We start from the raw sequence: 25,119 nt of genomic DNA, 5'->3' as shown, positions 1-25,119 counted from the left end.
GGAAACCTGTTATGCAATGATATGTATGCAAATGTATATGCAATGATTTCAAGGATCTTTTTGGAACCCAATTTGCAACATTGACATGTAGTTGCAGCTTTGTTGAAGAACTTCGACTTCCGTCTTTGAACGTCCTTCTTTAAGAATCAGGCTCACCATATCCAGTGGGTCATAGCCTCTGATTCGGGGTATGGTACTTTTGAGCTTAAAAGCATGTGGCTAAAGGAAAATAAATCCTCTTGCCCCTCGATAGGAACTGTACCCTTGAGTTTGAAGGCATCTGGATAGAGGAAAATAAATCCTCTTGCCCATTGACAGAAGTTTATTCTACTTTCGAGTTTGAAAAAGCGTCTGGCTGGAGGAAAATAAATCCTCTTGCCCCTTGATAGGAACTGTACCTTCGAGTTTGAAGGTATCTGGCTAGAGGAAAATGAATCCTCTTGCCCCTGGATAGAAATTCAGGCTCTGGATAGTCCTTCCATAACAGTTCCTGGGAATTATGCGTCCTAAATACCTAAGGTCCCTGAAAAAGGTTAGTCAGCACGTTATGTAAAAGCATAGGGTAGTACGGACAAGTAAGTCCTACAAACAAAACCTTGAAGGAGATCAAGTGGTTAAATAACAAACATGTCACACAAAAGTCCTTAGGTTTACAGCTTGCATGGAGTATGACCAGGTGATTACCCTTCCCCAATAGGTACTTCTAAGGATAAGGATGAAATCAACAACAGGTTCTACCAGTTACTCAGAATTGTCAGCCCCTCTAAAGCACCCTCGAACATGGTACATGCATACCACACAATGATACTTTAAGAAGAAACCTATCTGAGTTGTAGTATCGGGTCGCGACCATAACTTGGCATGCACCAAGAATAGCCCTCCCACTACGTTCCTAAAAGTTAGGATGGGTTAAAGGTGACTAAAGGTCCTTGAGCTCCGACGCACCCAAAGGTACATACGTAAACCTCTCTCATGCAAAAGAGGTACATAATAACCAGTGGAGGCCTAACTCAAGCGTGAACTTCATATTGACCAATCCCAAGCATGCACAAGGGAGGTCTCTATGACTATGCCACATCCTATCTTATGGTGCACTCGAATCCGGGTATAGGATTCATCTTCCATTCAAATGCCCAAACAACCTTGAAAGGTAAAGCAATCAAAACAAACAATTATTAAAGTGAACTAAACTCTAAGGTAACCCCTCTTTTTAAGTATCCCCAGCAGAGTCGCCAGTTCTGTAACTCGGTGAACTGACTTTTTATTTTAAAAAGCAACAAATGTTGCGGTGAGCATGAGTCGCCACCGACTTTTATTTTGTCCAATGTTAGGAAGGGCAAAAAGTACAGAAAAAGACCCTTTTGAAAGAAAGCGGGCTCGGGGGGTAAGTTATGAAAAGGGAAGGTGTAAGCACCCTTTTCATCCGTAGTTATCTACGGGCTCTTAACTTGCTTAGCTCATGTTTTGTTTGTTTTGAGTTGAAAAGAAATATAAGGACTTTAGCGTAAATGCATAGCCTTAGTTTTTTGAAATAGTGTGGAAAAGATTTTTTATTGAGCTAGGCAGGTTAAGACAACTACCCTAATTAATTGGTCTTTTTCTATAATTTTTACAGTTCCTAGGATTATCCATACTATGTAGAAGTAGGAAATCCTTTATATTGGACGTGTGGGTCGTCGAAGGGTCATCGTATGGTCGTTGAAGGCAACAAGTAGAGGTACTTTTAGCAATATTCAAAGGGACAATCATCGCTTTGTAGGCAACCATTCGAGGGACTAGATCATATCATCGTAGGCAACATCGTGGGTCATCGAGGGACTTATGATCTTTGCGATGATTTTTTAGCCGAGGGACTTTTGCTAACAGGTATCTCTACATTCGAGGGACACGACCTTTTAATCGAAGGCAACCAAAGAGGGGCGTGCCTTAGAGGTGAGTGAGTGCGAGTGTATTAGATTTAGTTATTTAATCTTGGAAGTTAGTGATCTACGGTTGATTTTATCTTGCCATACACACCCTAATTACTAACAGTTAATAATTTAAATATGCGGAAAATAAATATCCTACGCTATTACAAAATACCCTTTGCGACCTATACATCAATTTCTAGAAGTTTAAATGAAAGAAATTAAAAGTCCTAATTATCTATTACAAATTGGGAAGCAGATACATAATTTAAAAAATGCGAGAATAAAATGGTGAATGTCCATAATAGTCCAATGGCTCAAGTGTGGTACCGGAAAAAATTGGTACGACGACAGAGAGCTCCGGTGTTGGATTCGGAAATAGCAGCGGCGGCGGTTCTTCGCCGTCGGTGGTGCTGGTCAAGTAAACAGAGGGAGATCCAATCCGGCGCCGGATTAACGTGGCGGTCACGTTGGTGTTTCACGATGTCGTCGGGGGTTTCAAGGAAGTTCTGATTGACTCGATTTCCCCTCTCGAATTCAATCTCTTATCTGCAAAACAATAGACAACAAAAAAAATGGCAAATTGTATGGTTAATTTTATTCTACCGTGCTTGTTTCTGTTATGTTATGCGGCTGAGAAGTTGACGGTCGCTGGTGCGGCTAAAGGATTGCCGGATCCATGGGATGTTCCGATCGGAGAAGGAGGTGGTGCTTCGTCGAAGATTGGTGCTCGCGGCTGGGTGGCCAGATGATCCTCGCGGCGGTGGCGAATCTGTGTGTGGATCGGTTTCTACATCGGTCATGTCCAAGTGCAAATCCACTGTTCTTCTCTTTTTTTTTTAGTTTACCTGCAAAAAATATTCTACAAATATTGGTGAGGTATTGTTAGTATCAGCAAATTTCGTTTGCAATTTAGTACATGAAATTGATTAGAGGTGGGCAAGGAGATATTGGTTTCGTGTAAAAATTATTGTTGTTGTAACATGATAATTTTACGAAAATTATTGTCCTCGTCAAAGCAACAACAACCTGAAAAGGTGTACTAATCGACGTATGAGAAAAGTTAGTGGCGGTAGCATCCGGGTTCCCCAGAAAAAATTGTTAGTCTTATAGTGTACAAATTTTGACCTAGAATTAAAAAAGGTAAAAACAAATATAATAAAAACTTTAAATGAAATTGATTGAGAATTATTAAAATTGATTGAAAATTATTTCTTGTTTCTTAAGACAACCAATATGCTAGAAATATCATCAAGCTATATTAAAACTTTTCTTTTTTTGGATTTTGAGTTATAGAATGCCTAAAATTGTGACATAAATAAAAAATATTTTCTTTTAAAAACCTATTAATTAAAAAACGAAATAAATAATAAAATAATTAAAAATGCAATTTTTGGAACATTGAACAAATCTTTTTGAATATCTTTTTATTTTATGATTTTTTGGATATTTTTTGAATTTAAAGTGAAAAAAAAAACATTTTTTTTAAATAATAAATAAATACGAAAATAACATTTAAATATTAAAAAAACTTATTTTTTGTGATTTTTGAATATAAATGAAAATAAAATTAAAACTAAGGTAGAAACAAAATGAAAGGGAAAATTGTCAAAAGTTAGATTCGAACCCGACACCTTGCACTTGCAAATCTTATCTCCTTACCAATTGTGCTATATTATTTATTTGGAATAAAAAGCCAATTGAGAGTATATGAAGCATCGACCAACATTTTCTATTTATTAAAATATAAGTAATTTAAGAGTAAACTACTATATTTTTAAAACAGACTTTAAATCGAATATTTATAAAATTCAAGAAGTCAATGTAAATGAACCCGAGATTTTATAAAATCCAATTTTTGAAATAGTTTTGAAATTTCGAAAAGTGTGGGCAAATTTTGGGGTATGACAAGAAGATATAATAATAAATTCTATTTAAAATAAATCAAATAATTTTACTTACCTCTCCGTACCATAACCGGCGAGCAACATGGTCTTGATATCGAACAAGTAAAGATAAATCTGATGGTCCACCAGGATATCCAACTGGCTGTGGTGGCTGCGGTGGTGGGTTAGAGGAACCAGCTTCGTCGAGGCGGCGGCGGGTATGTGGTCTCCCGTCTGGTCCTAGTGTACGCATTTTCCTGGAAAAAAAATTAAAAAAAAAATCACAAAAAACCAAACCGGAACAGTTCCAAAAAGGGGTTCCGGTTTGCAACTGAACTAAACCGGAACAGTTTCCAAAAGGCTTCCGGTGGACATGAAAACAAACCGGAACAGTTTTCAAAAGGCTTCCGGGATCAGCTGCAACAAACCGGAAGAGTTCCAAATTGTGTTCCGGTTTGGAAGCGAACGCACCGGAACAGAATCCAAAAGCGTTCCGTGAATTATTTTTGCGAACCGGACCACTTACCAAATGTATTCCGGTTTGGAAAGTTAATGAACCGGAAGAGTCTTCAGAAGGGTTCCGGTTTGCGTTTCGTAAAGATAAAAGGAGAGTGTTTGTTCAAGATCAGTAAAAAGTGAGAAATGAGAAAAAAATTTCCTATTTATGGAAGGGTAATTTCGTCCAAAAAATATGATTGTTGGGGTAGAAGGGCAAATGTAGGGGTAGGAAGTAAAATTTTCCAAAAATACACCAGAGAAAATTTGAAGTTTTGCAGGCCTTCTAGTCCAGAGGGCAGAACTTACATTTGATAGGCCCATTATTATATTCACCTATTCTTAAACAATGCTCTTTTGGACTAGTTCAATTTAATTAACTTCTTAATCAAAATTAATCAAAGAATTTCAAATTGAATTTTGAAGTTTTGTATTAAATCATTTTTATTTTTATTTTCTGCCACCAAAGAGATTACTGGGTTTAGTTGCATACTAAGTCGTACTCCTTAAAATGTTGTGTCATTGTTCAAAATAATGCAAATAGACTATCACCACGAAATTTCGATGATAAAATAGTTCAATTATATTATTTAATATCCCAGTGCACTCAAAGATTCGTTCTAGAATTACACTCTTAAATAGGGATTGATATCAATTGTAATAACTTTTCGAAAAATAAGAAATTTTTCGAGACCGACTACTTTGAAGAGAACTCAACAAAGCTAGTTGTTAAGATAGTTGATTAGTTAGTTAATTTTGTAATTAATTAGTTAATCCTCTCTCCTTTTACTTTCCTGCCCTTCTATATTTTCAAAATTGTATAAGAGATAACTTTCAATCATTTTGTATGGTTGAGCTGATATTCACCTTCTAATATGAATATTATTTCCTTCCTCTACTTCTTGCTTCTTGATTTTAGCTTGTATGTTTGTAACTGAAATTATCTCAATATGGTATCATCGCCATTTGACCCATCTTCCGCAATCGTCTCTCTTATCCTTTCATCTTCCCCTTCCCATGACACCTGTGGTGTCGTTTTTTTTACCTCCCCGTTTCACTTGGGAGGACGGCACACTAGACCTTTCACGCGAAATTTGGAAGGAGAATGCGCCCATTGCGGGATGAATTTTGTTTCAGTTCTTTCTATGATAGCACACGAACTTTTTAATTATCCTACGAGAAGGAAGTGGAAAAAGATCTCAAATAAACCCTAGGAGTTTGCTAAGTGTGGGGATTCACCTAGACTAGAAATTTTGGAGTCCGGGAGGTCGGTTATACATAGGGAAGGTTTTAAGCATCCTACATATCCGTAGTACTCTACGGGAACCTTCTCTGTGTCTATGTGTTTGTGTTTGTTGCTTAATGATTGGGAAAGTTTCTCCTTTATGTTAGGAGGAAAAATTGAATTGTTTTGAAAAAGACAGACAAACTGACTATTTTTGGTTTTTGATTAGCTCGTTGAGATTCCTTGTGAACCTCATGCCTACATATCCCTAATGGAAGTCAGAGCTTTTTGTAGTTCGGGGAACTAATCAGGGAAATTAATTATTTTTGGTGCCTTGCTAGAAGCTTGAATTAAATCTCTATTTACGGTAAAGAGACATGAAGTTATCTTTACAGAGAGGTATTTCTACTGTAATACGGTGAACTGACTTTTTATCAAAATGTCGTGGTTAAGCAAGAGTCGCCACCGACTTTTATTTTATCCAATTGGAAAAGCAAAAAGAACAGGAAAGACCTTTGAAAGATTTTGAGTTCGGGGGGTAAGTTATACAAAGGGAAGGTGTAAGGCACCCTTTGCATCCATGGTTATCCATGGGCTCTTAATTGCTTAGCTCACTTGTTTGTTTGAATTGTTTAAAAAGATTTTGAATAAGGACTTTAGCGTAAATGCGTAGCCTTTTGGAAATCGTTTTGAAAAGGAGGTGTGAAAAGCATTTTGAATTTGTTTGAATTGAGCAAGCAATTAAGAACTACCTACCCTAAGTTTGTCTTTCGTGTTCTTTAAGTCTTTCGTTTGAAAGGATCTATCCATACCATGAGAGGGCAGGAAGTCTTTCAATTGGATGTACGGATCATCGAAGGGTCATCGAGGGTTATCGTTCGCCACAAGACTGTCCCTACAATAAAGAGGGCAGGTAGTCTCAGGGAAGGATATAATAGTCATTTAGGCAACAGTAAGGATACCTTAGCAATCGAAGGGACTATCACCATTTAATCGAGGGACGAGATCATATTTATCGTAGGCAACTCGAAGGGACTATGATCTTTTATCGGAGGGACGTGGTGATTTTGAATCGAAGGCAACAAGCTAAGGTATCCCTATATTCGAAGGGACTTGACTATTTGATCGAGAAGGCAGCATAAGAGGTGTTACCTTAGAGGTGTGTGGGTGCAGCAATCACGTGAGTTAGATTCGAGTATTTATCTTGAGTTAGTGAGCTACCGTTCAATTTAATTATCTTGCCACTCCATATTTTACTAGCCACGCAGTTAAATAACAATTATATTGTGCGGAAATTAAAAGACAGAAAATAAACCTACAACTATTACAAGGCTTCGGGATTAAGGGGGTACATAACCAAAAATTGGGGGATGCGGAAAGTAAAGGCAGAAAGATAAATAAAATCCTAATTACTATTACATCACAAAAATTGCAACCTATACACCTTCTAGAATTTAAAGTACGAAAATTAAATAATTCAAATAAATAATTAAATAACAGCATAATTAAATAAAAGGCAGAATTTAAACAATCATTCATGCGACATTCAAGAGTTTTGAGATGAGAAGAGAATCGTGGCTTGAAAGAAAATTCAATTTGATTACAAAAGGGTAAGCCTAAACCCTTGTGGCTAGAAACCTAAGGGTAAAATCCTAGTTGACGGACAACACTTACCAAATATATAATTTAGGGTTAGGGGCAAGGTTAGTGATAAAAAAACCTAAAATTAATTATTATTATTAGAACCTAAAAATAATTAGCCTAAAATTAATTTAAAATTGTTAAACTTAAAATTAAATAAAACTAATTAAATTTAAATAATTAATCTAAATTAAATTACTAACTTGAAATTAAAAAAAAAATATTATTCTAAAAAAAACTAAATTAAATTATTTTAATTATTCTAATTCTAAAAATAAAAAAAAAACTAAAAAATTTGATTAAAATATAATAGAAAAATTTAATAAAATAAATAAAACAAGAAACAAACATGATAAAATAAAACAAGAGAACCTGGGGTATAATTGAGTGTGGTTGGTTTGTGATAGCCCATGGTGAGGATTCACGCTGGGGCCTTTAGATCCGTTCACGTGGAGATCCTGTGGCTGGGAGTGTGAGAACACACGGTGTGGTCGTGGAGGGTGCTTGCGTCAAATCGGGAAGCAGATCCCTTTTTTAAAAAATAACGTACCCTGGGGGATTCGAACCTAGGTTACCTCCTTTGCTTCTTCCATCCTTTTGCCAAGCGTGCTGGAATTGTCATTCATTAACAACCTATCTTTAATAAAATATATATAAACAATATAGACTAATGATAATTGAAAAGCAAAAGTTAGATGGTGGGTCCCTGTGTGTCACGGATGAGCCTATGAGAGTGGGAGAGAGGTTAAGTTGACTGTTTGACCAGCCATTCACATTGGAGAGAGAGAGGGAGAGACCATCGATCAACCAATAGCGACGCGCCTGTTTGCCACACGTACAAGTCAAGGATTCAACAATCACTGTTCATCTTCTTCCTCCCCTTACCTGCGAATTCAGTTGAGCTTTTTGCTATGCATTTACCTGCGGATTTTTCCGCAGGTTCTTCTTCACCATGCTTGCTATTTGTAAACACGAAGAAACACGGTCTACACACACATAAGCGTGCCTAGATCCCCTTAATTGGTCCTTATGATCTTAAACATGGCCTTATTTTGGTTTATATCAGCCTGTAAGCATCAAACCAAATCAAGAATGCTTGATGGCCTAGCCATGGCGCTTGGCGATTTAGGCATTCAAGCTCCAAAATAATGGTTCAAACCCTTCTTAATACACGTCATGAACTCAACAAAACAATCGAAACACATTAAAACTCACTGATATTTCAAAACGAAAATCAAGAATGGAATGTAACGATATTGATCATGGTGCGTGAATTCTGAACGTCATAGTGTGTTATTAACCATAAGAACTTACTATATAATACCTTGGGAGGAAGATTAAATGGCTTAGAGGCTCTGAAACTTCTTGTAATAAGCATACGAAAAATTGCACTTTCTTTGATATTTTAAGAACTTTGAAACCCTAGTCCTTTGCTCCCTTTTTTTCGTCTTTGTTTTGAATGAGCTCAAGTATATATATGGGTTGGGATTAGGTCAAATATCCTTGGATAAATCGTGTGATTGGTGGCTTAAAAAAGATGAAAATATTTGATTGAATTTTTGATTGGAAACTTTCTTATTTTGGCTCAAATTTTGATCATCTCTTTCCAATCTCTCTTACCACGATTTTGGAATGATTATGTGGTACTTTTGACATTTAATTAAATAAACTTTAAAGCCAAATCAAATCTCCTATTATTTTTATAATTTTATTTAATTAAATTATGATTTTAATGGATAAAATCTATAAAATAATAAATAAAAATAATAAAAATTTAAGAGACATATTCCATGGTCGTGGATGGGATTAAGATGATATTAGGACCAAAAGAAATCAATCCCAATTAGAAGAAAAATCATTTTGGACCATATTTCTCTTTGTACACCTCTTGAAAATTGCTCTACTTTTACATCTTATAACTTCCTCAATTTTCCATATTTTTGAGTGTTCTTGGACTCTTTAGAAAGCTTGAAGAGTCCTTTAACCATCCTTTTTGGTCTCATGTCAAAATCATTTTCCATTCTCCTTGTGTTCCTTTTTTAAAAATATGTCTTTTGGTTGACTTTTGAAAAGGACCTATAATGTTTTGATCCATATCTCCCAAATAAAGCATTTTTAGACTTGGCATGTGAGAGGCAAAATTGTAGAGAATTCAATTTTCTTCAAAATGAGCTTTGGATGGGAAATGTTTGATGTTCCATGTGAAAGTTATGGCCAGTCAAAGTTCAGTTGACATTTTCCTTAAAAACCCTAATTTAGAAACTCAGGTTCTTGATGATTCTGGAGCTTTTCTTGATGAATCATGATCAATCCTTGATAAAATGATGAATGTTACTCCATAATGAGGATGTTGACCAAAAATCAGAAGTTTTGACTGTAGTTTGTCCATAGTTTGACTTTTAGGTCAACTAGTCGATTATTGATCGTTTGAGCAGTTGACTGAGTAATCTTTAGAATCAGGGCTTGAAACTTGTCCTGAGGATACTATGAGGAATATGAGAGACCATGAATTCCACTTGAGGTATCAGAAGTTGATTTTTCTTGGAAAGAAACGAAACCCTAGTTTTGGTCTTCATTGCTTAGGAGGAGAGTGAACATGCTTGCAATTGGATATCATGTGAATCAAAAATTCATTGACATATGATGGGCAAATTTTGGGGTATAACAGCTGCCCCTGTTCAATCTTCTTATACCTGAGGATGTAGATTGACCTGTGTGCCTGTTGGAATCTTAAGGTAGAAGAGGATTGAACACTAGAATACCCCAGAATTTGCCCTAGCTGAAGTAAGGACTTTTGTCGGAGATGGGCTTGAAGATGCCATCCAGGTGTTGAGGAACTTGATTGAGATGGGCTTAAAGATGCCATCCAGCTTGATAGACTTTTGAATACGTCGTACGTTAGACTGTATCTGAAGAATATACTTAGGATGTGTCGTACGTTAGACTGGAGGATAGTTTACATCAGCAGTTGTTTGGAAAACCATGCGTTAGGTTGAAGGATGAGTCGTGCGTTAGACTAATCCAATTTGCATCCGTAGATGTATGGAAAACCGTGCGTTAAATTGAAGGATAAGTCGTGCGTTAGACTAAATCACATTGCATCCTCAGATGTCTGGAAAACCGTACGTTAGGTTGAGTCCTTTGAATTAAGAAGTGTTGGTTGGAGTTTGATCGTGTCAGCACCGTTCGTAGTAACTGAATTAGACCTTAGAAGGATGATCGTGTCTACACCGTTCGTGATGATATAATTAGATCTTCGAATATTGATCGTGTTAGCACCGTTCTTAGTCACTGAACTAGATCTTGGAAAGTGACCGTGTCACCACCGTTCGTGGTAAATGAATTAGATCTATGAGCATTATCGTGCCTGCACCGTTTGTGATGATAGAATTAGATCCTTAAGCGTTGACCGTTACGGAACCGTCCGAGGTTACCGCTTTTAGATTTTGAAAGTTGATCGTTATGGAACCCTCCAAGGTGTCCGCTTTATATTTTAAATGTTAATCATTACGGAACCGTCCGAGGTTTCCGCTTTAGATTTTGAAAAGTTGATTGTTTAAGGAACCGTTTGAGGTATCGACTTAAATTTGAAGGTAGATTGTTTAAGGAACCGTCTGAGGTATCGGCTTAGATCCAAAGGTAGATCATTAAGGAACCGTCCGAGGTATCGACTTAGATCCAAAGGTAGATCATTAAGGAACCGTCCAAGGTATCGACTTAGATCCGAAGGTAGATCATTAAAGAACCGTCCAAGGTATCGACTTAAATCCGAAGGTAGATCATTAAGGAACCGTCCAAGGTATCGACTTAGATCCAATGGTAGATCATTAAGGAACCGTCCAAGGTATCGACTTAGATCCAATGGTAGATCATTAAGGAACCGTCCAAGGTATCGACTTAGATCCGAAGGTAGATCATTAAGGAACCGTCCAAGGTATCGACTTAGATCTGAAAGGTTTTGAAGTTGTTTATTTGACTGCAGTAGTAACCTGAAAAAAGCAACGTTAGGTTTTTTTTATGCCATGTCATGATGCATGTAATGCGTTTATGTGACGGGATTCTCAAAATAAATGAGAACCTTGCATGTTATGTACGCATTTGTCGCGATGCATTATGTATTATGTATAAACATGTATGCAATTGTATGAATATGTTTATGATTTATGACGTATGACTATGATTTATGCTATTTGACACATCTTGATTGAGAATGTGGATCTCCATGTCATTGTAATTTTGATGTTTGATCTTATCTTGAAGATGCTCAGCTGGGGATTTATGATTTCTGCTTGGGGATGATCTGTAACTTGATGTTCCCGGATTGGGGATTAGAGATATTAATAAACCATGTTGGAGAAGAGCAAAGTGTTGGAGAACCGGTAGTGTTGAAGATGTAAACTCTGTTGGGGAGCCATATCTTTGTTGGGACGAGTATGTTTGAAGATATCTTCTTAATGATTACTCTGTGGGGATATGATCTTGTGAAGTCAAGAAGGCATGGATGCCCTGAACATTGCCCCCAGTATTATAGTAGCTACCATTCCTGGATTCGTATTGATTGGAAAACACCAATAAATATTGATCGAAGCGTTGAACATGCCTTGTGTACTTTGCCCCCAGCTAGTAGGAACTTGAAGAGATTCACCTCGCGAGGACTTTATGAAGTGTATATTGTAAGTGACATGCCCCTAGTAATCGTACACTTAGGATGATGCCCCTGCCTGTTTGGCTTTTTTGAGAGATTCTTGGAATCTTGACTTGATTGCCCCAGATTGATTGGGAAAAACGTGTCATGCCCCTTGTATACGTAGGAGACATTGCTTCTTGGAGTAATATTGTCTGTCGGGATAACTTTGAGTCATTAGCCATACCATGTGCAAATTCATTCTGATGCTAACATTTGAAATTATGTAGCAGAATATGTTTAATAATGAATTCATGAGATGCAATGCATACGTTTGTATTGAGTTTTTGAAAAAAAATTAAAACAAGAGATGTAAAAGCGTGATATTTGTAAAAACATGCTATTTTTGTAGAAGCGAAACATCGACTCAGCATTTTAGTAAACCTTAAGGAGTCGGGATACCTTTTTGGTGACAGTATGCTTTCGAACTAACCATGCTTCAATTAGGACATTCAAGGGTTGTAACGTGGCTTGGTTCACGATTTAAGAAACAAAGGATAAAGGCTCAAAGTTTGATTGTACCCACCCCTCTTCGTGATGATCTTCAGTCCTAAGCTCAGTTAATTCAACTTATGCATTCAGGTTCCAACAGACTTTTGGATTTGCACCTTTGATAATGATGATGGTTCACAAACAAAGAGAACTTTTGAGATGGCAGTCACTTCTTCCTTTTAGTAGTCACAACATTGTGTTGTTCAGGAATTTATTGACTTCTCTTTTTTCATCTTTTTGATATCCCTAACTTTTGCCTGAACTGTCTATTTTGAGATTACAGTCAGCGGGATGCCTTGATTTTTGCCTAAGTCTTCTTTTTGATTTTTGACTTAGCAGGCTTTTCTTTTTATATATGTTTTTTCATTTTTTTTGAAAGATATTGACTGCCTTGCTTAATGATTGATGAACCATCATTGGCTTTTGATTGACATCTCCAACACTTCTTTGATGTGTGCGGATAAACGTTGGTGATTGAAACCATTGTTGAAAGGTGTACTGAATGATTCTCTTCAGACAGAATGCACAGCCAAATTAACTGAGAACTACCCTGCCCCAGGTTATGATCAAGGGTTTTAATTAGTACAAGAAAGAAACTTCTACTTCTTAGGCTCAAAGGGGTTGACGAGGGATTAACATCCTTATATCTCCACTGTTTAGGAATTGAAACAATGCCTGTGCATCCTCAGCATAGTCCGCTCAAAAGCATATTGTATGAGGTTGCGGTATCGTTTTCGTCATCCTCCCTCAAAAGGTATACAGCTTTAGCAGGAGTTGAGTATCATAAAACATATGCAAAGTAAAGACATAATTTAAAATGAGTGATAGCGAAATGATTTATTCAAGACAAACATATGCAATGCACTGATGATGATTATTAAAACAGATAATGTCTATCATGAGTCGAATGTTTAAACAAACAGAAAAGAGACTTGCAAACGAAAGTAGATCTAATGATCCAAAAGTTCGTCCGTCTAGACGTCAATCAGTCTTGTCATGACTAGGCATATGAGCAGTGATCATCGCGGGAGTTTTCAGGAGGGTTGAATTTGATTTCCCTATCATCGATCAGATCTTGAATCTTATTCTTCAATGTTCGGCAATTGTTTGTGTAACGTCCAGGACTGTTGGAATGGTACACGCACCTCACATTGAGTTTATAGCCAGGAGTGGAGGTGTTAGAATTCTTAGGAGCATCCCTCAGAGTAATCAATCTGATCTTCAAGAGATGCTGTAATGTTTGAGCCGACGACATATTGATTTTGGTGAATTGACGCTTAGGTGCATCTGGCTTGCGTCGTTGTTGTGGAACTGATGTAGAGATTCAGAGTATCTGGGGTTCGGGCCTCCAGAATGTGTATCTGATAAGAATGTTTCAGAATGTCCGGGGTTCGAGCTTCCGGAATGTATATCTGATTGGAATGTTTCAGAAGTCTGGGGGTCAAGCTTCCAGAATGTTCATCTGATTAGAAGTTTCAGAATATCCGGGGTTCGAGCTTCCGGAATGTATATCTGATTGGAATGTTTCAGAAGTCTGGGGGTCAAGCTTCCAGAATGTTCATCTGATTGGAACTTTCAGAATGTCCGGGGTTCGAGCTTCCGGAATGTATATCTGATTGGAATGTTTCAGAAGTCTGGGGGTCAAGCTTCCAGAATGTTCATCTGATTGGAACTTTCAGAATGTCCGGGGTTCGAGCTTCCGGAATGTATATCTGATTGGAACGTTTCAAAAGTCTGGGGGTTAAGCTTCCAGAATGTTCATCTGATTGGAACTTTCAGAATGTCCGGGGTTCGAGCTTCCGGAATGTATATCTGATGTAGGTGTCTTCAGAATGTCTGGAGGGATATGCTTTCCAAAATGTATATCTGACAGAGATTGATTTTTTGATGGTATTTGTCTGACCAGTTGGTCGACCTGAAAGGCAAAGTTAGTTTTATGTGATGTTATGAATGCAAATGCAATCTTTTCAAGGATATTTGGGAATTTAGTTAGCAACAATGGAAAATGATTTGGTCGCATCTTCGTTTGAAGAACTCTGGTTTTTGGATGTTCTTCTTTGAGAATCAAGCTCACCATATCTAGTGGGTCATAGCCTCTGATTCGGGATACTACTGAATTTGCAGGTACATGACTAGAGGAAGATAAATCCTCTTGCCCCTTGATAGGTACTGAGTCTCTGAATCGGAAGGTATGCGGCCAGAGGAAAATAAATCCTCTTGCCCTTTGATAGGAATTCAGTATTTGATAAGGGCACCTGAAATTGTGCGCCCTAGATTCCTAAGATCCTTGAAAGGGTTAGTTAATCATGTTATGCTTATGATGTCATGATTTCATGATGTTATGCGAATGAAGTTCATTTGGCATAGTGTGAGATAGTAAGGACAAACAAGTCCTTAAAACCTGCAAGGAAGCGAAGGTTAGTGGCAAACGCAAACAAGTCACACAAGTCACGCAAGTTACACAAGTCACACAATTTTTGGCTTAAGGCTTGCATGGAGTCTGATCAGGTGTCTTTCCCAAGGGTGTTTCTATGGATAAAGAGATTTCAGCAACGGGTTCTACCAAGTGACCCAGAATTGTCAGCCCCCTCTAAAGCACCCTCGAACATGGTACATGCATACCACGCAATGATACTTTAGGAAGAAACCTATCTGAGCTGTAGTATCGGGTAGCGACCATAACTTGGCATGCACCAAGAATATCCCTCCCACTACGTTCCTAAAAGTCAAGATAGGTTAAAGGTGACTAAAGGTCCTTGAGCTCCGACGCACCCAAAGATACATGCATAAACCTCTCTCATGCAAAAGAGGTACACAATAACCAGTGGAGGCCTAACTCAAGCGCGAACTTCATTTGACCAACCCCAAGCATGCACAAGGGGGGTCTCCATGACTATGCCGCTCCTAATCTTAAGTGTTCTTGAATCCGGGAATAGGATTCGTCCTTCAATTTTCCCAAAACAGCCCTGGAAAAATAAAACAAGCAAAGCAAACAATAGAAAACATTTAAGTGATTCCTAAACTTTTAAGGTAACCCCTCTTTTAATCGGAAAATCCCCAACAAAGTCGCCAGTTCTGTAATACGGTGAACTGACTTTTTATCAAAATGTCGCGGTTAAGCAAGAGTCGCCACCGACTTTTATTTTATCCAATTGGAAAGGCAAAAAGAACAGGAAAGACCTTTGAAAGATTTTGAGTTCGGGGGGTAAGTTATACAAAGGGAAGGTGTAAGGCACCCTTTGCATCCATGGTTATCCATGGGCTCTTAATTGCTTAGCTCACTTGTTTGTTTGAATTGTTTAAAAAGATTTTGAATAAGGACTTTAGCGTAAATGCGTAGCCTTTTGGAAATCGTTTTGAAAAGGAGGTGTGAAAAGCATTTTGAATTTGTTTGAATTGAGCAAGCAATTAAGAACTACCTACCCTAAGTTTGTCTTTCGTGTTCTTTAAGTCTTTCGTTTGAAAGGATCTATCCATACCATGAGAGGGCAGGAAGTCTTTCAATTGGATGTACGGGTCATCGAAGGGTCATCGAGGGTTATCGTTCGCCACAAGACTGTCCCTACCATAAAGAGGGCAGGTAGTCTCGGGGAAGGATATAATAGTCATTTAGGCAACAGTAAGGATACCTTAGCAATCGAAGGGACTATCACCATTTAATCGAGGGACGAGATCATATTTATCGTAGGCAACTCGAAGGGACTATGATCTTTTATCGGAGGGACGTGGTGATTTTGAATCGAAGGCAACAAGCTAAGGTATCCCTATATTCGAAGGGACTTGACTATTTGATCGAGAAGGCAGCATAAGAGGTGTTACCTTAGAGGTGTGTGGGTGCAGCAATCACGTGAGTTAGATTCGTGTATTTATCTTGAGTTAGTGAGCTACCGTTCAATTTAATTATCTTGCCACTCCATATTTTACTAGCCACGCAGTTAAATAACAATTATATTGTGCGGAAATTAAAAGACAGAAAATAAACCTACAACTATTACAAGGCTTCGGGATTAAGGGGGTACATAACCAAAAATTGGGGGATGCGGAAAGTAAAGGCAGAAAGATAAATAAAATCCTAATTACTATTACATCACAAAAATTGCAACCTATACACCTTCTAGAATTTAAAGTACGAAAATTAAATAATTCAAATAAATAATTAAATAACAACATAATTAAATAAAAGGCAGAATTTAAACAATCATTCATGCGACATTCAAGAGTTTTGAGATGAGAAGAGAATCGTGGCTTGAAAGAAAATTCAATTTGATTACAAAAGGGTAAGCCTAAACCCTTGTGGCTAGAAACCTAAGGGTAAAATCCTAGTTGACGGACAACACCTACCAAATATATAATTTAGGGTTAGGGGCAAGGTTAGTGATAAAAAAACCTAAAATTAATTATTATTATTAGAACCTAAAAATAATTAGCCTAAAATTAATTTAAAATTGTTAAACTTAAAATTAAATAAAACTAATTAAATTTAAATAATTAATCTAAATTAAATTACTAACTTGAAATTAAAAAAAAAATATTATTCTAAAAAAAACTAAATTAAATTATTTTAATTATTCTAATTCAAAAAATAAAAAAAAAACTAAAAAGTTTGATTAAAATAAAATAGAAAAATTTAATAAAATAAATAAAACAAGAAACAAACATGATAAAATAAAACAAGAGAACCTGGGGTATAATTGAGTGTGGTTGGTTTGTGATAGCCCATGGTGAGGATTCACGTTGGGGCCTTTAGATCCGTTCACGTGGAGATCCTGTGGCTGGGAGTGTGAGAACGCACGGTGTGGTCGTGGAGGGTGCTTGCGTCAAATCGGGAAGCAGATCCCTTTTTTAAAAAATAACGTACCCTGGGGATTCGAACCCAGGTTACCTCCTTTGCTTCTTCCATCCTTTTGCCAAGCGTGCTGGAATTGTCATTCATTAACAACCTATCTTTAATAAAATATATATAAACAATATAGACTAATGATAATTGAAAAGCAAAAGTTAGACGGTGGGTCCCTGTGTGTCACGGATGAGCCTATGAGAGTGGGAGAGAGGTTAAGTTGACTGTTTAACCAGCCATTCACATTGGAGAGAGAGAGAGGGAGAGACCATCGATCAACCAATAGCGACGCGCCTGTTTGCCACACGTACAAGTCAAGGATTCAACAATCACTGTTCATCTTCTTCCTCCCCTTACCTGCGAATTCAGTTGCGCTTTTTGCTATGCATTTACCTGCGGATTTTTCCGCAGGTTCTTCTTCACCATGCTTGCTATTTTGAAACACGAAGAAACACGGTCTACACACACATAAGCGTGCCCAGATCCCCTTAATTGGTCGTTACGACCTTAAACATGGCCTTATTTTGGTTTATATCAGCCTGTAAGCATCAAACCGAATCAAGAATGCTTGATGCCCTAGCCATGGCGCTTGGCGATTTAGGCGTTCAAGCTCCAAAATAATGGTTCAAACCCTTCTTAATACACGTCATGAACTCAACAAAACAATCGAAACACATTAAAACTCACTGATATTTCAAAACGAAAATCAAGAATGGAATGTAACGATATTGATCATGGTGCGTGAATTCTGAACGTCATAGTGTGTTATTAACCATAAGAACTTACTATATAATACCTTGGGAGGAAGATTAGATGGCTTAGAGGCTCTGAAACTTCTTGTAATAAGCATACGAAAAATTGCACTTTCTTTGATATTTTAAGAACTTTGAAACCCTAGTCCTTTGCTCCCTTTTTTTCGTCTTTGTTCTGAATGAGCTCAAGTATATATAAGGGTTGGGATTAGGTCAAATATCCTTGGACAAATCGTGTAATTGGTGGCTTAAAAAAGATGAAAATATTTAATTGAATTTTTGATTGGAAACTTTCTTATTTTGGCTCAAATTTTGATCATCTCTTTTCAATCTCTCTTACCACGATTTTGTAATGATTATGTGGTACTTTTGACATTTAATTAAATCAACTTTAAAGCCAAATCAAATCTCCTATTATTTTTATAATTTTATTTAATTAAATTATGATTTTAATGGATAAAATCTATAAAATAATAAATAAAAATAATAAAAATGTAAGAGACATATTCCATGGTCGTGGATGGGCTTAAGATGATATTAGGACCAAAAGAAATCAAGCCCAATTAGAAGAAAAATCATTTTGGACCATATTTCTCTTTGTACACCTCTTGAAAATTGCTCTACTTTTACATCTTATAACTTCCTCAATTTTCCATATTTTTGAGTGTTCTTGGACTCTTTAGAAAGCTTGAAGAGTCATTTAACCAGCCTTTTTGGTCTCATGTCAAAATAATTTTCCATTCTCCTTGTGTGCCTTTTTTAAAAAAATGTCTTTTGGTTGACTTTTGAAAAGGACCTATAATGTTTTGATCCATATCTCCCAAATAAAGCATTTTTAGACTTGGCATGTGAGAGACAAAATTGTAGAGAATTCAATTTTCTTCAAAATGAGCTTTGGATGGGAAATTTTTGATGTTCCATGTGAAAGTTATGGCCAGTCAAAGTTCAGTTGACTTTTTCCTTAAAAACCCTAATTTAGAAACTCAGGTTCTTGATGATTCTGGAGCTTTTCTTGATGAATCATGATCAATCCTTGATCAAATGATGAATGTTACTCCATAATGAGGATGTTGACTAAAAATCAGAAGTTTTGACTGTAGTTTGTCCATAGTTTGACTTTTAGGTCAACTAGTCGATTATTGATCGTTTGAGCAGTTGACTGAGTAATCTTTAGAATCAGGGCTTGAAACTTGTCCTGAGGATACTATGAGGCATATGAGAGACCATGAAGTCCACTTGAGGTATCAGAAGTTGATTTTTCTTGGAAAGAAATGAAACCCTAGTTTTGGTCTTCATTGTTTAGGAGGAGAGTGAACATGCTTGCAATTGGATATCATGTGAATCAAAAATCCATTGACATATGATGGGCAAATTTTGGGGTATGACATCTACTATTCCACCACAAACATTAAAAGTGACAGAAAATCTGAGTTCATTTCATTAAGAGAGGGACCTTACTTGTATGTGTGCAAGTATGCCAGTCGCGTGTCTCTTGAATGAAAGAAAGATTCTCAACCAAATTAGGGAAAGTTACACAAGTCTGGGTGTGTGTTCCTCAGAGCATGCCTTTCCAAATCCTAAATGGGAGAATGATTAAAATTGAAATTGAAATGTTTGTTTATTTGTTTGAATGTGGTGAGATAGGAGAAATATCTCCCTATAGAGATGAGCTATGTCTATCTACTGTTTGAAAGATTTGATTTTTAGCTGGCTTGTATGAGGCCCAAGCTTGAGGCTTTTTGATTGATTTTATTGACTCTGGGAGATGACTCCACTGGGAATTAACTTAAACTAAGAAATTTGGTGTTCTGTACAAAGCCCAGAATTGAGGCTGACTCTAGCTGGAGAGTGTTTATTTTGTTTTATGATTGAAAGGTTTATTTAGTGTTCTGGACAAAGCCCAGAATTGTGGCTGACTCTATGTAGGGAGACTCTATTTTATGCCTTGTATGAAGCCCAAGGTTGTGGCTGACTCTAGCTAGGGAAGTTAATATTTTATGCCTTGTATGAAGCCCAAGGTTGTGGCTGACTGTTGAGGAAACTGAGTATGGATGACTCTATGGGGAAAAGATCCTGAAGGTTAGGAGCCTTTGACACAGGAAATGATGTTTATCTGCCTTGTACAAAGCCCAAGGTTGTGGCTTCTTGATGGAGAAGGACCCACTAGGGAGACTCTATTATCTGCCTTGTACAAAGCCCAAGGTTGTGGCTGACTCTGGATAGGGGAATACCTATGAGTAGGGTTTTGACTCTAAGGGGAGTATGTGCCTTGTACAAATCCCAAGGTTGAGGCTGACTTTTAAAATGGGGAAAGATCTACCAGTGTGGGATCTTTTGACTCTGTTGAGGATTATCCTATTGTTTAGGAACTAAAGGTTGACCCTACTGAGGGTTGTGCTTTTGTTAAGCAGAGATTGAGGAATGAAAGACTCAGGTTTGAAGATTGACTCTACTGGGGAATTTGTTTGAGTAATTGACCTAGACCTTATTGAGGAGTTTTGAAGGTTTGAAGAGATGATTTTGGAAGCTAACCCTTTCCAGGGGATTTGGATTTGAAGGAGTGTTTTTGGAGGCTGATCCTTTCCAGGGATTTGCTCTGCTGGAGAGTTTATCTTTTAAAAGTTTAATTTTTGGAGGCTGACCCTTTCCAGGGGTTAGGATTTTAAAGGACTGATTTTGGAGGCTAACCCTTTCCAGGGGATTTGAGACTTATGGAAGAGTGATTAACTGTTTGAGACTTCTTGTTTAAAGCCCAAGATTAAGGCTGACTCTGACTTAGGATAGACAGATGTGGAACCTAGACTCTGCTAAGGAGGAAAATTATTGGAGATTAAAGATAAAGGTGACAGAGAATGTCCATGTCTCTCATTCCAAAAGGTGAACTCAATGTAATATTGAGACATTCTTGGCTTGTTTAAAGTCTGGTTTAAAGAATAGAAGAAACTCACCAGGGTAGGCTAAAAGGTGACTAAAGACCTGTTCCTATATTTATAAGAAACCTGATGGGTCCTTGTATACAAGCTCAAGAGGAAGCTGGGAATGCTTTTAAGAAGCCCGTGGGTCCTTGTACAAAGCCCAAGAGGAGGCTAATCGAGGGTCATCGAGGGTCCTTGTTATAGCACAAGAGAAAGCTATGTGGTTTTGAACTTATTTTGGCTCTAAGCAAATAGGTAAGAGGTTTCATCGGGAATAATTCCTCTTGGGTGGATGTGCCCTATTTTGGTTCTAAGGCTTTTTTCAAGATGTTTCACCAGGAATAATTCATCTTGAAGTTTAAACTAAAGATCTCTAATTAGGAATGAGCCTTCACCGGGAAGACATTCTCAATCCTAGGCCATAGTCCTATAATATATATAGTTTATTTGTCCTAAGGTTTACACTCAGACGTAGTTCTAAACAATATATATATATATATATATATATATATATATATATATATATATACAGTATATTTGACAGTAATCTAATTGAAAGCTTATAAATGGAAAGCTATAAAGCCTAACCTGGATGGAGTGGAGGCCTTTGAAGATATATGTACAAAGCCTTACCATCAGCTTGGTTGTTTATTGATAAACAGTTGAATGTTTATTGTAAACAGTTTTGAAATGTTTTTGAAAACAGAAGAAGTGAAGATGGACACTAGGTCACATAGGTATCTGAAGAGTTTCACCAGGAATAATGCCCTTCAAATACCAGAAGAATGTTTTGAAAACAGAGAGATGATTTTGTAAATACAGTTTTTTGAAGATTGACAAAAGTCAACTTAATTAGAGTAAAGACAAAGTCTATACCTAATTAAGACCTAAATGATTAGAGTTTTATCACAAAATATTTATAAAGTAATTAAGTTTTGAAAATCAAAGGAAAACTATATTTAAAGTATTTTTAAAATACTTAAAAAAATTTCCATTTTAAACCTAATAAAAATATATCAAATATATAATATTTTTGTATTTTTTTGATTATTCATAAAATAGACATGTTTAATGACAAGTGTGTGAAAAATCAAGTGAAAATGATTTAATTTGATAGGTTAATTAATTATATGAAGTTGTAAATAAAATGAAAGGAAAAAGTGGTAAAAATATGGTTTTGTCTCCACCATGGTTTGAACCCACGCCCTTGCAATTACCAGCTCAAAATAACACCATTGGGCCAACGCACGCTTGGTGTCATAGAGGTAACCCCAATGCCATATGTGTGTTGTCAAGTGTATAGGGCAGAAAAAAGAAAATAAAATCAAAAGGTCTGGGGCGAGGGGGATTCGAACCCCAGACCTTGAGCACGCGTTTCACACAAACTCTCTTTACCACTGGGCTATAACGATGTATTCGTTATGTATACGCCTTGTAATAAAAATATATTAAACTTGTCCCTGAATATTTGAAAATGGAGCCACCACCATCTTCGTCTTCAACCTCAAGATCTTCAATTTTTGAATTTTAGAACTTGCTCATCTCTCAACCAAATGGGATGATGTAAACATGACATCCGTTCTAAATTTCCTCACGAATCCATATATGTAACTAATATTGATTTATATTAACTACAACTATCTAATTCTTCAGAAAACATGAATAACACATAAACCCTAATTTTAAAATTAAATGATGATGAAGATGAATAAATGAATGATGATAGAGGGTTTTTAATCCTATGATGATGTTGAATAAACTGGTATCGAGATATATTAAAAAGAGTACTTAAATAAGAAAGTTAGAGTTTGAAAAAATACCTCTGAAAGTGGAGGTCGATGGCTATGGTGGAGGGCTTCTGGCTATGGACAAATGATCACAAAAGCTTCCTGGGGACTCAGTGATGCTAACTGAATACTTATTGCAACTTGAATGCTTCAGAATTGCTCAACCCGACCCCTCCTATTTGAGCTTCAAGTAAAAATGGGAGATTGTGATTCTGCACTTATAGATAGGCTGCGACCATCTGGATAGCTTCACTACACCCTAAGGAACGTGTTTGAATGCTTGGACTTATTTGACACCCTTTGGAGGGTTCTACAGACCTCCAACTGCTTAAGCTCCAACATGAAAGTGGTTATGGCGTTTCTCCACTTACAGAAGTGATCCAGGTGCTTGGATCACTTCTAATGAACCTCCTTGAGATGTTAGAAGGCTTACTTTCAAAAGAAGAGCTCCGGTTTGAAGAATTCGATTCTTCTTTCCAAATAACTTTTGAAAACCATAAGCATGAGGGAGAGAAGGAGAAAGCAAGAATTGGAGTTGATTTGGTGTGCCCTATTACTGAGGTATGCTCTTCTATTTATAGGCAAAAGGTTCAGAGCAATTGGAGATAGTAAGCTTGCTTAGTGAAGTCACTTTGGTTTCTTGGCCATGAAGAAATCCAAGGAATCTCCAAAATGCAATGATTGCAAATTCGAGCTAGCTCCCCATCCATTGATCACTTCTGATCTTAGGGGACAATTCTGATGCAGATAAGAGTCCTAATTGGTTGGGAAGAGATGCCTTTGATGATTCACCACTTGGCCATAAATTTCCCAAATGTAATCATTACATAATCACATGTTCTTGTTTTTGGGAATATTCTCTAATCCTTATGCCATGGTGAAAATGAATGTATGGTATCTCTAATGATATGTTATGGGTCATGTAGAATCAATTAGTAGAGTCATTTGCACAAATTTGCAAAGTTTCAAAATGGTACATGACCTATAATTTTACTTCATGAGCCCAACTTTGAACCATCATAACTCCTAGCTCAAAATGAATTTGGAGAAGTTTGAGCACAATTTGGAAAGCCCTAAAAATTTACTTCAATTCATTAGTTTGGAGTTTCTTCAATATCACTTGGGAAAATTGTTTAAAATAGGCCCAAAGTTTGAAGAAAACTAGGTTAAAAACACTTAGAATTTTTTCTAAGTTTTTATAACCTATAACTTCCAAAGCTTATATCTCTTAAATGATTGATCTCTTGAAAAAAGTTCCATTGTGAGAAGTTGTTTTATTTTGTGAGATCACAACTTTCATGTTGGAAGTTTTTTGAGTTGTGTAGGTGAAATTTTGAGATCCATGAACTAGGTCAAAAATGCACTAGTTTGACTTTTTGTTGACTTTTTGATCCTTGATGAATTTCCTTGATTTTTCTTGGTCAAAGGACTTCAATAATCATATATTGATGATATTGATCCTTAAAAGTCATGGTTTGATCCAAAACCCTAAAAGTCAAAGGGGATCTTGTATAGTTGACTTTTTTTCAAATGAAGTGAAATCTTGGACTTTTGTGATGAATCAAGTTCTCCTCCTCAAATGAGTGATATGAATGGATTATATTGAGGTAATAGAAGTTCTTGAGCCTTGTTTTGAGTTGTGGATTCATGTCCTGATTAAAAGTCAACTGTCCAGATGAATTAGGTCTAAAACCCTAATTGTCGACCAAATGAAATTGATGACTATAGATCTTGAATTGAGGTACAATGCCTACTGGATATTGTTATATGGATCATTTGAAGATGATTGAATCCTTTGAGTGATGTCCTGGAGCTTTTTACGGTTTCCCAAATGTGGTCCCTGATTTCAGTCCTTGATGGGGTCAAAACCCTAGTCTGGTGTCCTGAGTAAACCTGAGCCCTGATGACTGATGTCTAATCAACATAGGTGGATTAATGAATCATTTGATTCCCACGATTGTATTAGAGGTTATTCTTATATTTATTGATCCTTTTCCTGAACTCCTTTGTCCTTGAACACCCTCGATTGAGTACTAGATTAACAAGTGACTGCTCTGAGTACCTGTCTTGAGTTTGATGAAATGTTTGGAGGTGTGACATCTCAGGGGGTAAAATTTAGGGTATGACAGATGCCCCTATTTAAGTTTCTTTCACATAGAGGGAGAAAGATCGATATCTTGATCTCCTCTGAGTGAAAGAGACTTAAATATCAAAGAATGCCTAAATTTTGGGCGTTCTTGAGATGTCGCGGCGATGATGAAATACTCGTGCATTAATTGATCCCGTTGTCGCACTCGACGGGGGATAGGGAGACAAACTCCTGTAGAAATATGTTAAGTGAATTCTGGTGAATGGACGGCAATGTAGAATGCATGATCCATCTTCTTTGACTAAGTGTTGATACTTAGAAAAAGGTAATCAATTCCCCCTTGTTTCGGATGTCTGATCGCGAAACTGGTCTCATTTGTAATTTTGGACGATATCTCAGATAAAGAGAA

General features: G+C 36.9%; 1 protein-coding gene across 1 annotated transcript in view; it reads right to left on the bottom strand.

Moving 5' to 3' along the window:
• The window catches only part of LOC131648678 (protein MAIN-LIKE 1-like), a 56,610-nt gene that overhangs the window by 7,847 nt on the left and 23,644 nt on the right, over window positions 1-25,119 (bottom strand). The window contains exon 3 of the mRNA XM_058918413.1: window positions 3,870-4,050. Within this exon, the coding sequence (XP_058774396.1) occupies window positions 3,870-4,050 (181 nt within the window). The remainder of the gene's footprint in view (window positions 1-3,869; window positions 4,051-25,119) is intronic.

The sequence above is a fragment of the Vicia villosa genome, linkage group LG2, assembly GCF_029867415.1.
Source record: "Vicia villosa cultivar HV-30 ecotype Madison, WI linkage group LG2, Vvil1.0, whole genome shotgun sequence".
Taxonomy (NCBI): domain Eukaryota; kingdom Viridiplantae; phylum Streptophyta; class Magnoliopsida; order Fabales; family Fabaceae; genus Vicia; species Vicia villosa.
Note: the sequence above shows the minus strand (reverse complement) of the source record. Positions and strands in the feature narration are given on the sequence as shown.